General features: G+C 37.0%; 1 protein-coding gene and 1 long non-coding RNA gene across 4 annotated transcripts; one reads left to right on the top strand and one right to left on the bottom strand.

Moving 5' to 3' along the window:
- Positions 1–9,327: 9,327 nt before the first annotated feature.
- On the top strand, positions 9,328–10,752 carry LOC129739830 (uncharacterized). Of its 3 annotated transcripts, XR_008735980.1 has the most exons (5): positions 9,328–9,676; positions 9,734–9,841; positions 9,911–9,982; positions 10,072–10,140; positions 10,256–10,752. It is a non-coding gene; the product is annotated as an uncharacterized LOC129739830 (long non-coding RNA). The 3 variants fall into 3 exon arrangements; XR_008735979.1 differs by having other exon boundaries at positions 9,328–9,841; XR_008735978.1 differs by having other exon boundaries at positions 9,328–9,982.
- Positions 10,753–11,688: 936 nt separating this feature from the next.
- Positions 11,689–12,396, bottom strand: LOC129739828 (uncharacterized). The gene is made up of 2 exons (XM_055731360.1): positions 12,326–12,396; positions 11,689–12,246 (listed from the first exon to the last, which is right to left on the bottom strand). Exons 1-2 carry the CDS (start codon positions 12,359–12,361, stop codon positions 11,791–11,793), a joined length of 492 nt encoding a protein of 163 aa, XP_055587335.1. The 5' UTR covers positions 12,362–12,396; the 3' UTR covers positions 11,689–11,790.
- Positions 12,397–12,409: the final 13 nt, after the last annotated feature.

Genomic DNA, 12,409 nt, shown 5'->3' with positions numbered 1-12,409 from the left:
AAAATGTTGTTCAAAAACCTCGATATAAACTCGTAGCCACTATATCAGGAGTGTTCTAGAGACTGTCCCGAACAACCCAGTATAGGTGGCACTACCAGAACTAGGGTCAGAGGCGAGTTATAGGGTTTCAAAGTTCAGTATGCAGATTTTTTGTTGAAAATAAAAAAAAAAATACAATTTCAATGTTTGAAAAATGTTGTTCAAAAACCTCGATATAAACTCGTAGCCACTATATCAGGAGTGTTCTAGAGACTGTCCCGTACAACCCAGTATAGGTGGCACTACCAGAACTAGGGTCAGAGGCGAGTTATAGGGTTTCAAAGTTCAGTATGCAGATTTTTTGTTGAAAATAAAAAAAAATGCAATTTTAATGTTTAAAAAAATGTTGTTCAAAAACCTCGATATAAACTCGTAGCCACTATATCAGGAGTGTTCTAGAGACTGTCCTGAACAACCCAGTATAGGTGGCACTACCAGAACTAGGGTCAGAGGCGAGTTATAGGGTTTCAAAGTTCAGTATGCAGATTTTTCGTTGAAAATAAAAAAAAATGCAATTTCAATGTTTGAAAAATGTTGTTCAAAAACCTCGATATAAACTCGTAGCCACTATATCAGGAGTGTTCTAGAGACTGTCCCGAACAACCCAGTATAGGTGGCACTACCAGAACTAGGGTCAGAGGCGAGTTATAGGGTTTCAAAGTTCAGTATGCAGATTTTTCGTTGAAAATAAAAAAAAATGCAATTTCAATGTTTGAAAAATGTTGTTCAAAAACCTCGATATAAACTCGTAGCCACTATATCAGGAGTGTTCTAGAGACTGTCCCGAACAACCCAGTATAGGTGGCACTACCAGAACTAGGGTCAGAGGCGAGTTATAGGGTTTCAAAGTTCAGTATGCAGATTTTTCGTTGAAAATTAAAAAAAATGCAATTTCAATGTTTGAAAAATGTTGTTCAAAAACCTCGATATAAACTCGTAGCCACTATATCAGGAGTGTTCTAGAGACTGTCCCGAACAACCCAGTATAGGTGGCACTACCAGAACTAGGGTCAGAGGCGAGTTATAGGGTTTCAAAGTTCAGTATGCAGATTTTTTGTTGAAAATAAAAAAAAATGCAATTTCAATGTTTGAAAAATGTTGTTCAAAAACCTCGATATAAACTCGTAGCCACTATATCAGGAGTGTTCTATAGACTGTCTCGAACAACCCAGTATAGGTGGCACTACCAGAACTAGGGTCAGAGGCGAGTTATAGGGTTTCAAAGTTCAGTATGCAGATTTTTTGTTGAAAATAAAAAAAAATGCAATTTCAATGTTTGAAAAATGTTGTTCAAAAACCTCGATATAAACTCGTAGCCACTATATCAGGAGTGTTCTAGAGACTGTCCCGAACAACCCAGTATAGGTGGCACTACCAGAACTAGGGTCAGAGGCGAGTTATAGGGTTTCAAAGTTCAGTATGCAGATTTTTCGTTGAAAATAAAAAAAAATGCAATTTCAATGTTTGAAAAATGTTGTTCAAAAACCTCGATATAAACTCGTAGCCACTATATCAGGAGTGTTCTAGAGACTGTCCCGAACAACCCAGTATAGGTGGCACTACCAGAACTAGGGTCAGAGGCGAGTTATAGGGTGTTAAAGTTCAGTATGCAGATTTTTTGTTGAAAATTTAAAAAAATGCAATTTCAATGTTTGAAAAATGTTGTTCAAAAACCTCGATATAAACTCGTAGCCACTATATCAGGAGTATTCTAGAGACTGTACCGAACAACCCAGTATAGGTGGCACTACCAGAACTAGGGTCAGAGGCGAGTTATAGGGTTTCAAAGTTCAGTATGCAGATTTTTTGTTGAAAATAGAAAAAAATGCAATTTCAATGTTTGAAAAATGTTGTTCAAAAACCTCGATATAAACTCGTAGCCACTATATCAGGAGTGTTCTAGAGACTGTCCCGAACAACCCAGTATAGGTGGCACTTCCAGAACTAGGGTCAGAGGCGAGTTATAGGGTGTTAAAGTTCAGTATGCAGATTTTATGTTGAAAATTTAAAAAAATGCAATTTCAATGTTTGAAAAATGTTGTTCAAAAACCTCGATATAAACTCGTAGCCACTATATCAGGAGTGTTCTAGAGACTGTCCCGAACAACCCAGTATAGGTGGCACTACCAGAACTAGGGTCAGAGGCGAGTTATAGGGTTTCAAAGTTCAGTATGCAGATTTTTCGTTGAAAGTAAAAAAAAATGCAATTTCAATGTTTGAAAAATGTTGTTCAAAAACCTCGATATAAACTCGTAGCCACTATATCAGGAGTGTTCTAGAGACTGTTCCGAACAACCCAGTATAGGTGGCACTACCAGAACTAGGGTCAGAGGCGAGTTATAGGGTTTCAAAGTTCAGTATGCAGATTTTTCGTTGAAAATAAAAAAAAATGCAATTTCAATGTTTGAAAAATGTTGTTCAAAAACCTCGATATAAACTCGTAGCCACTATATCAGGAGTGTTCTAGAGACTGTCCCGAACAACCCAGTATAGGTGGTATTACCAGAACTAGGGTCAGAGGCGAGTTATAGGGTTTCAAAGTTCAGTATGCAGATTTTTCGTTGAAAATAAAAAAAAATGCAATTTCAATGTTTGAAAAATGTTGTTCAAAAACCTCGATATAAACTCGTAGCCACTATATCAGGAGTGTTCTAGAGACTGTCCCGAACAACCGAGTATAGGTGGCACTACCAGAACTAGGGTCAGAGGCGAGTTATAGGGTTTCAAAGTTCAGTATGCAGATTTTTTGTTGAAAATAAAAAAAAATGCAATTTCAATGTTTGAAAAATGTTGTTCAAAAACCTCGATATAAACTCGTAGCCACTATATCAGGAGTGTTCTAGAGACTGTCCCGAACAACCCAGTATAGATGGCACTACCAGAACTAGGGTCAGAGGCGAGTTATAGGGTTTCAAAGTTCAGTATGCAGATTTTTTGTTGAAAATAAAAAAAAATGCAATTTCAATGTTTGAAAAATGTTGTTCAAAAACCTCGATAAAAACTCGTAGCCACTATATCAGGAGTGTTCTAGACACTGTCCCAAACAACCCAGTATATGTGGCACTACCAGAACTAGGGTCAGAGGCGAGTTATAGGGTGTTAAAGTTCAGTATGCAGATTTTTTGTTGAAAATTTAAAAAAATGCAATTTCAATGTTTGAAAAATGTTGTTCAAAAACCTCGATATAAACTCGTAGCCACTATATCAGGAGTGTTCTAGAGACTGTCCCGAACAACCCAGTATAGGTGGCACTACCAGAACTAGGGTCAGAGGCGAGTTATAGGGTTTCAAAGTTCAGTATGCAGATTTTTTGTTGAAAATAAAAAAAAATGCAATTTCAATGTTTAAAAAAATGTTGTTCAAAAACCTCGATATAAACTCGTAGTCACTATATCAGGAGTGTTCTAGAGACTGTCCCGAACAACCCAGTATAGGTGGCACTACCAGAACTAGGGTCAGAGGCGAGTTATAGGGTTTCAAAGTTCAGTATGCAGATTTTTTGTTGAAAATAGAAAAAAATGCAATTTCAATGTTTGAAAAATGTTGTTCAAAAACCTCGATATAAACTCGTAGCCACTATATCAGGAGTGTTCTAGAGACTGTCCCAAACAACCCAGTATATGTGGCACTACCAGAACTAGGGTCAGAGGCGAGTTATAGTGTTTCAAAGTTCAGTATGCAGATTTTTTGTTGAAAATAAAAAAAATGCAATTTCAATGTTTGAAAAATGTTGTTCAAATACCTCGATATAAACTCGTAGCCACTATATCAGGAGTGTTCTAGAGACTGTCCCGAACAACCCAGTATAGGTGGCACTACTAGAACTAGAGTCAGAGAATTTAGATCAATTAGGTAATAGACTATTTGAGTGTCTGAAAACGAAACAATGATGTAATTCACATATTACAGCTGTTCTCTATGGTTAAATAAGCGTTTTCCTTAAGGTGGCCATTATGCCCTTATCTCCCCTACTGCAAGTTGATCAGTTTGTAAATATGTAGCCAAAAATTGAGAATGTGATAGTTTGATATTACGTTAATCGTTATCTAAAAATGAACTGTTTTTTTAATAAATGGGCGAGCCTTCAATTGACGCTCTATCCTGTCTCCTGCCATTCACATACCACGTGGACAACTTAGGGGGGAGAGGGGGGTATGGAAATGTCTACGCTTGTCCACGGAGCGGGTGGTAGGGGTTTGGGTCATGTCCCCGTGGGCAAACTGACTTTTAAAATGTTTTCTAAAGGTGAATAAATATTAAGATGTTTAAATAAAAATCTTAAAATTTCAAAGCTTTCCAGTATAAGTTTGAACAATAAATAGCTACTCGAAAGCAAGTTATAAATACATACATATGATAGTTTAGAAATTTAAAATTTATAAAATTATTTTATAGGTATCAGGAAATGATGAATTCTTTTTTTTTAAATCAGCCATTGCAATATCGAAAAGGCAGAAAGTGGTATTTTCTAACTGTCAAATAAGATTTAGAAAAAAAAACAATTTCAATTCTGTCAGCGTGGGCATCCGAGAGGGGGGGTAGGGGTTTGCCAAATGTCCACGGAGGGGGGAGGGGGTCAAAAATCTCATTTTTCTGTCTGGTATCTGAACGGCCCCTTTTTTTTTACCTTGACCGGACCGTAAAATTAAAATCTCAATTATAGAGCGTGGCACAAATCAATTGATGAGTTGGTATTGTAGTAACCCAGCAAACATTTAAGAGGGTATATCGCAGGAACAACAGAATTAATCAAACGAATATACCAGATGAAAAGATTGTATTAAACTTACCAAAATAGCATATAGCTCTAAAAGTGGAGGCGATATATCTACAATGACAAAGATTTTAACGATTCGATTTCCCCACGAAATGCAGAATATACGATTTGAAGTAATTTGAGTAAAACGAAAAAAAAAATTCCCGGACCGAGATTTGAACTCCAGCCTCCGAGATGTCTGTCCGGTATCTTACCACTATGCCAACTCATCAGTTGAAATGATTCGCGCCATAGCTCTATATGTGAGATTTTCTGTTCACGAACCGGTCAAAGGGAGAAAGAAGGAAGGACCGCTCATTTATCGTAAATCAGTTTACTCAAATCGTAAATGTCAAATTAGCGTATTCTCAACTTTTTGGAGACATATTTACGAATTGACTCAACTGCTATCCGATTCAACTTTTTTTGAGCAAAGCTTCTCGTAAATGAATGATAGAAAATCACTCAATACCAACTTGTTTACGATGGTTATTGAATATGTCTTAATATTCGATTTGGATTATCATTTCTATTACGATTTTATGTTAGCTGGGAAGATGTCGGACAGCACATTCGGAGGACTGGAGTTCAACTCTCGGTAGAGAATTTTTTTTTCGTTTTACTCAAAATACTAAAAATTGTTTATTTTGCTTTTTGTGATTAAGTTAAATCATTTTCAATCATGTCATTATTGATATATCGCCTCCATTTTTGTAGCTTTATGCTATTTTGGTAAGTTTAATACAAACTTTATACCTGGTTTATTTGTTTGAAAAAATTCTCCCAGCCGGGGTGGAGATGGTTTTTTTGTTGCTGTTGCTGTTTTCGCCAGCAATCGTTTGTGTTCGCGTGAAATATGTTTGTATCGTGTGTGGGCGAGCATAGATCAAACAACCGTCGTGGAATCATCGAATTTGTACAGGCCAATTTGTGTAGTCTATGGCCCGCTTTAGGCAAACAAAAATAACAGCAGCATTTTTAATCAGGGCAAGATGAGCGTTTTCTGCCGTATAACCTAGCAGCGAATTTAACACGATGAAGTCAACTGAAAAATAGAGCTACAGCTGACGATTTGGCTTATTGGTAAGATGTCGGAGATGTAATCATTAGACTCGAGTTCGAATCCTGTTCGAGGGGATTTATTTTCACATACCATTCATGATTGATTTTTTTATTGTAACATTATACGGCTAGTAGCATCATCTGTCAAACAAAACACCAGAAATATAATGTATGAGCATGTGTTCATTGTTTGAATTCTACAAACAGACCTAGATTTTTAAATAATTAATAAATTTTTTTGTAATTTCTTTGTTTGATGAATCTACGGCTCACCGTTTAGTGCAAAATGCATCGTTAATGAATGATAAATGAAAAAAAAATCATCTTGACCAGGAATCGAACTTGAGTCTACTGATTACCTCTCCGACACCTTACCAAAAGGCCCAATCGACAGATGTAGCTCTAGTATACAATTGACTTCATCGAGTTGAATTCGCTGCTAGACTCCCCTGCAGAAAACGCTCATTTTGCCTCGATTAATGTTGCTTATACTGCCCCAGTGGTGGTTCTCATTATGCCCCTACAGTGACTGGTTTTCAGCTTTTGGCAAAATTTAAAAAAAATGCATTTTTAAACGTTTTTATCTAGTTTTTCAAGTTTCAGCAAACTAGAAAATAGACAATTTGAGTGTCTGAACACGAAACAATGATGTAGGGGGAGGCTGGCAACGCTGCTGCCGAATGGAGGTTGCTCGTGTTTCGGTCCTTATATATTTAAAGTTTTTTGTATGTTTCCGGTGATATTTTTTAAAATATGATTCCGAAAAGATATTCAATGTTCGTGTAACGTTTTCGCGGAATATCCGGTCTTGTGCAAGTGTTGTTTAATGGTTTGTGATGGTGATGATTTTCCACAAGATGCGTTTTCTTTTCTGGAAGAACTGCGTAGTATGGGGCTTGTACTACGCCCTCCCGGACGCCTAACCAACGAAAGCTGTGATAGAGGATGAGCCATAGCAGCCGGATTGAGAGGAGAGGTTCAAGATAAGTTTTTTTTTGTTTTTTGTTTTGTTTATTTATTTAACAAATTCGGTGGTTTTATCGATAATTTTATATTGGTGCCTAATCAGTTTAGAAAATTTTTGCCATTCTAGCCATTTTTATTTTCGGAGCAAGGCTCGAAAAATTCATCACTAAGTTGTGTTGAAACTTTCACGCAAGTCCGGGCACAAGTTCTCAAAGCTCAATGAACTTCCAATTAATTCCACATAATTTCTTATACAAAGTGGCGCTAGTGTTACATCTAATTCAATTTTTTTTTCGCAACGTCACAAAATTGTTATTTTTTTCAATAAGAATTAAAAAAATGAAATTGGTAGTCCAAAGTTAAGTGTTAATTTATCGATCAACCATTTCAACCTGTACTTTAAGTGGTTTACGCTGGTCAATCCTCATTCAGATGTGGTAATATGGTCACAGTGGTCTGAGCATGATTCGAGATTATTGGCAGTCTAAGGTTCGTGTCCAGGACACGAACGTTTATAAAAACTCTGGAAGTTCAAAGTTACGGAAGATACAACATAGTTTCGGTCAGATGACTTGAACCATGACAACTTATTTACAGAGTTGCCAGATTTCAATCAACGTTAGTTTTTTTTTTTAAAGAAACGGTTGTAATTGATTAGTCGCTTATAATACATGATTCTTAGAGTTTATTTATAGGGCAAGGAAACTTTCAATTTGTATTATAAAGATGCTATAAATTTTGAATGTTTGTTATCCAACTCCAGTAACGATTTCCTTCACACGACGTCTGCTATGCTTTTGTTTCATTTTGTACTACTAGTCTTTTCAGTAAACCAACAAAATAACGTAGACTTGAAAAAGATTGGTTGGAGCAGAACCCTTGTTCTGGAGTAAAACAAAAAAATAAATATTGAAATATCATTTATACTTATACTTACTCAAATAATAAATAATTGTTGAAAATATTTATTTTTCCCAGGAAAGAGAAGAGCAAAGGCCGAAGACGGAACTAATAAACGCTACCAGCAAATCTAAGTTGAAATGTTTAAAATAACTGTTATATTTTTCATCTCATTATATTTTTTATATCTATTTTATCGTATATATTGTATATGTGAATTTGTTTTTATTTGTATATTGCCATTTTAAAATTGTTATTCACAGAAAGGTCGCAGTTTACCTTCATTCCTTGAAAAGCATGATTGGCGCATGGCGTTTAATTTGTTTTGTATTAATAATTTATTGCAGCTTTCAATCAGAGGAATACTCAACCACAAATCAGATTTTTCAACATTAAAATACGAACGAATTGTGCATTGGATATTTTTTATTATTTATGTTCAACAAAAATTTTAGTGATTTTTAATGATATTTGTTTTCAGCTCTTTCGATAAGCATCTAAATATTTCCTTTCATATTTTTTTCCTTTATCTTATACAATAATCTTTTCCCATGATATAATTGTTATCTTAAATGTATATCGCCATAAAATTAAATACACGTCTATCTTTTATTGGACAAGTTAGGGTACTATTTTAATATAATTAGGCAATTATATTAATCTAGTAGTTGAATACGTCAACAATAAGAGATGGAATGTCTAATCATAACTACATGACCCACTTGGCCATGTGGCTATGATTAGGCGGGGCTTATTGACAAGGAAAGTAACCTCGGAATGTGCAGCTAGGTCTCTGTCATTCTGAAATGGGTTTCTGGAATTTCAATAGAGCTAACACCGCCAGCACCCGCAATCGAACAGTTTTAATCAAATAGATTAAAATTGCGTCTTTTGCATAACATACCTGCCAGCTCAGGGGGTCGTTGGATGGATCACACACACACACACACACACACACACACACACACACACACACACACACACACACACACACACACACACACTGAACACGAAACAATGATGTAATTCACATATTCTAACTGTTCTCTATGGTTAAATAAGCGTTTTCCTTAAGGTGGCCTTTATGCCCTTATCTCCTTTACTTCGGATAGCTTGAACCCACAATCCATTGTATATCAGTTTTCCGGTCATTAGATGCCCTGTCCAACCCCCCATTCAATCCATGTAATAGAGTTAAGCTATTATATATTTAATAATTTATAACATTGATCTTCAGATCGAAGTAGTCTTCGACTGAAGCAGGACGTGTTTTTTTTCTAACTCTGAATTTTTGTTAATTTAAAAAGTTAATAAATATTAGGAATATTCATAATCAAGCCTAAAAAGACCCCAAATTGGAAAAGCTATGTGTGTCGGAGAATTTCTCGACTCATCAGGCACGGCCAACCGCTTCGATGGTGCAGTCAGTCAAACGTGTGAGCAACCGTTTCCTCCCATCAGAATGTAGTCTAGCGGTTTATAGGGATGGTTACAGCATAGGTGACAGTGCTTAAAACTGTTGACATACAAGCATGAATGTTGTAACCGTTTGTTACTTGTACATAAAAATAATGTGTCTCCGACACTTTTTCTAAATCGACTACATCCCTGGTAAGGGGTTCTCACTAACTCTCATCGAGAGACGTCAAAACAATCGCCACTCAGGGGTTCGTCCCATTTTACCTCCCATCCCTCTCACTACGCGGCTACTCTCTCCCGAGAGATACCCATGGGCGCGGATGAACAGGCTTTTGTTATTGCGAGGAAGTGTTATCACCCAATCAACGTCGCACACGTCAGTTCCGTTTGATGACGTGCTTATATATTGGTGTGACGGTCGGATGAACTTTATGTAATTCGAGGTGGTGAAGATTCGGCCTAGCAAGTGCAGAGTCTTTCTGTCCGTGAACGCCTTAGGGCAAAGAAGTGCGCGTCGTGTTCTTAACGTAAAAAGTACGAATTTTGTGTAAAGTGGTGCAACAAATTCTAAATATTTTACTAAAATTACAGGGTTAAAAACGGAGATACGTCTACAAGTTAAAAAAGGACGTTACAAACAAATAGTTAAAAGTGGCTAAAACTACAAATATGAACGTTTATTAAAACACTAAAAAAGTAGTACGTACCGAACTTTGAAAATGTTACATGTATGAATCGTGAAACTTAAATGTCTTTTTTATGTAACAGGCTACAATCACAGCTTAATTGTTAAAACGACTACAAAAACGAAAAATATTAAAACTTATAGTGCGCAAAAAGGTAAAAGTTATAAACTTTGTACGAAACATGTTAAAAACACGTGGTTATGTTTATTATAATAAACTAAGGTTATTGTTTGTTTAAAATAGCTTAAAATCACGTAAAACAACAACGGCGGAAAACAAATAACAAGTTAAAAACAGTTTACGAAGAAAAAGGTAAAATTTATAAAATGTTTGTATATATATTTATGAAAATTGTTAAAAATAGTTATAAAAAGAACATGCGGTTAAAAAAACATTGCATCACAGGTGTAGTAATTTCTTTGGTTAGGTCCAGAGGACCTTTTTCTTTTTAATTTTCATCCTACAAGCTTCGGATCGACCTCGTGGCAGCGGTTGTGGGCCGAACCAACACCAACAACAAAAATACGACAGAAATACGGACAGAAAATATCTTCGACCCGGTGGACATAACTTCAACCGATTCCACCTGACAACCACGCTGACTCCGGCCTGCATCATCTCGATTCAACACCATTTCGGGACGCCGAAACTGGTGAGAATCCGCTAGAGTAGCTGCCCGCTTCGAGGAGAAAGAATTTCCGGAGTTTTATGCAACTCGAAGAATACGAAAACTACACCGAAATCGCAAGTATACACCTAAAAGTGATGTACAGTTCAGGGCTTGTACAGCCAATAAATAACCGCCTTGTATTTTGTAAAACTTTAACCCTGTTGCAGTGATTATTTAGTTGGAGTTGTTTCCACTTTTTGCTTTGATTTTCCTTCGTTTATGCTACGTTGTCCCATGCCTCCCCCTGATACGTTCCGAGAAAGATTTTGCACTTTGGTCATCCATACAAAAATAGTCCCCGAAAATAACAAGGATTATAGGCTAGAAAACGGTATCTTGAAACGATTTATATCCTCCCCAGAACCCATTACGGACTATCATTTCTCCTGGAAAATTTGCGTCCCTCCCGACATGCAGGAACAAATTTTGGCAGAGTGTCATGACGATTCTTTACATCAGGGGTGCGAGAAAACGCTCGCCAAAATCAGGAAACTTTACTACTGGCCCAAAATGGCACAGCATGTAAAGTCTTATATTGCTAAATGTTCTATTTGTAAAGAATCCAAACCTACTAATCGCTCTCAACACCCTCCAATGGGGAATCAAAGGGTTGCAACAAAGCCTTTTCAATTGGTAGCAATCGATTTCATTCAATCCCTCCCCAGGAGCAAACAAGGGAACTCCCACCTATTCGTAATAATGGATATTTTTTCTAAGTTTTGTCTTCTTCTACCCGTTAAGAAAATTGCGACCTCCCAAGTGTGCAAGTTACTTGAGGAGAATTGGTTCCTGCGATACTCCGCACCCGAATACTTAATTTCTGACAATGCCTCGACGTTTCTTTCTAAAGATTTTAAAACATTTCTCGACAGATACAAAGTACGTCACTGGACGAATCCACGCCACCATAGTCAATCCAATCCGGTGGAAAGACTTAACCGTACCATTAATGCTTGTATCAGGACCTATGTGAGGTCTGATCAAACACAATGGGATACACGCATACCGCAAGTAGAACATGCTTTAAACAGCACTCTGCATAGTGCCACAGGATTTTCACCGTATAAAGTAATCTTCGGACATGAAATCGTGAATTCGGGCGAAGAGCACCGAATCGATAGAGACGAGAAAGGAATTTCGGATTTGGATCGACAAGATCAGCAATTACGAACCAATCAATTTATTCGCGACTTAGTAAAAACCAATATAAGGAAAAACTACGAGAAAAATAGTAAAAACTACAACTTACGTTCAAAAACTTCTTCTCCAGTGTACGAAATCGGCCAGCAGGTTTACAAGCGGAATTTTCGCCAGTCCTCTTTCGCCAACAGGTATAACGCCAAGCTAGGTCCAGTGTACCTTCCCTGTACGGTGCTCGCAAGAGTTGGTACAAACTCGTACGAGTTGGCTGACTCCTCCGGAAAACCCATTGGTGTTTTTTCCGCGACTGATTTGAAGCCCAGCACCTGAAAAGAAAAGAAAAAAAAAGAAAACACAACAAAGTAACTGTTGACCAACTTCGACGATACATAAAACTTACCAGAACCGATCTCCGGGGCTGATTCCCTTCCGTCCTTGGCACTGCAGGCCCTGGTATGTGAAGACTGGAAAAGGCTCAGCAACGTCCATCCATCGCTTAATTTACGACGTCGTTCGGATGAGTTGTGAAATTCCATCATTGTAAAAGATGCTCCTGTCAATTCGTCACTAGTTGAGGCACTTCCGGATTTTTCCTCCTGCAGGTTTAGCTGAAAAATGAAAGAGAGATAGATTAACAACAAGATTTACCTAAATACTGCCATAAATAGCGCTTTCGAGGACTTTTACCGTGAAAATCAACCAAAAACTGTTTCGAAAAACCATCAGCTTCTACTCCAATGTTTACATTTGAAATATTGATTCTTCTTATAA

This window comes from Uranotaenia lowii, chromosome 1, assembly GCF_029784155.1.
Source record: "Uranotaenia lowii strain MFRU-FL chromosome 1, ASM2978415v1, whole genome shotgun sequence".
In the NCBI taxonomy this organism is placed as follows: Eukaryota; Metazoa; Arthropoda; class Insecta; order Diptera; family Culicidae; genus Uranotaenia; species Uranotaenia lowii.
This window is presented reverse-complemented; position numbering and strand designations above follow the sequence as displayed.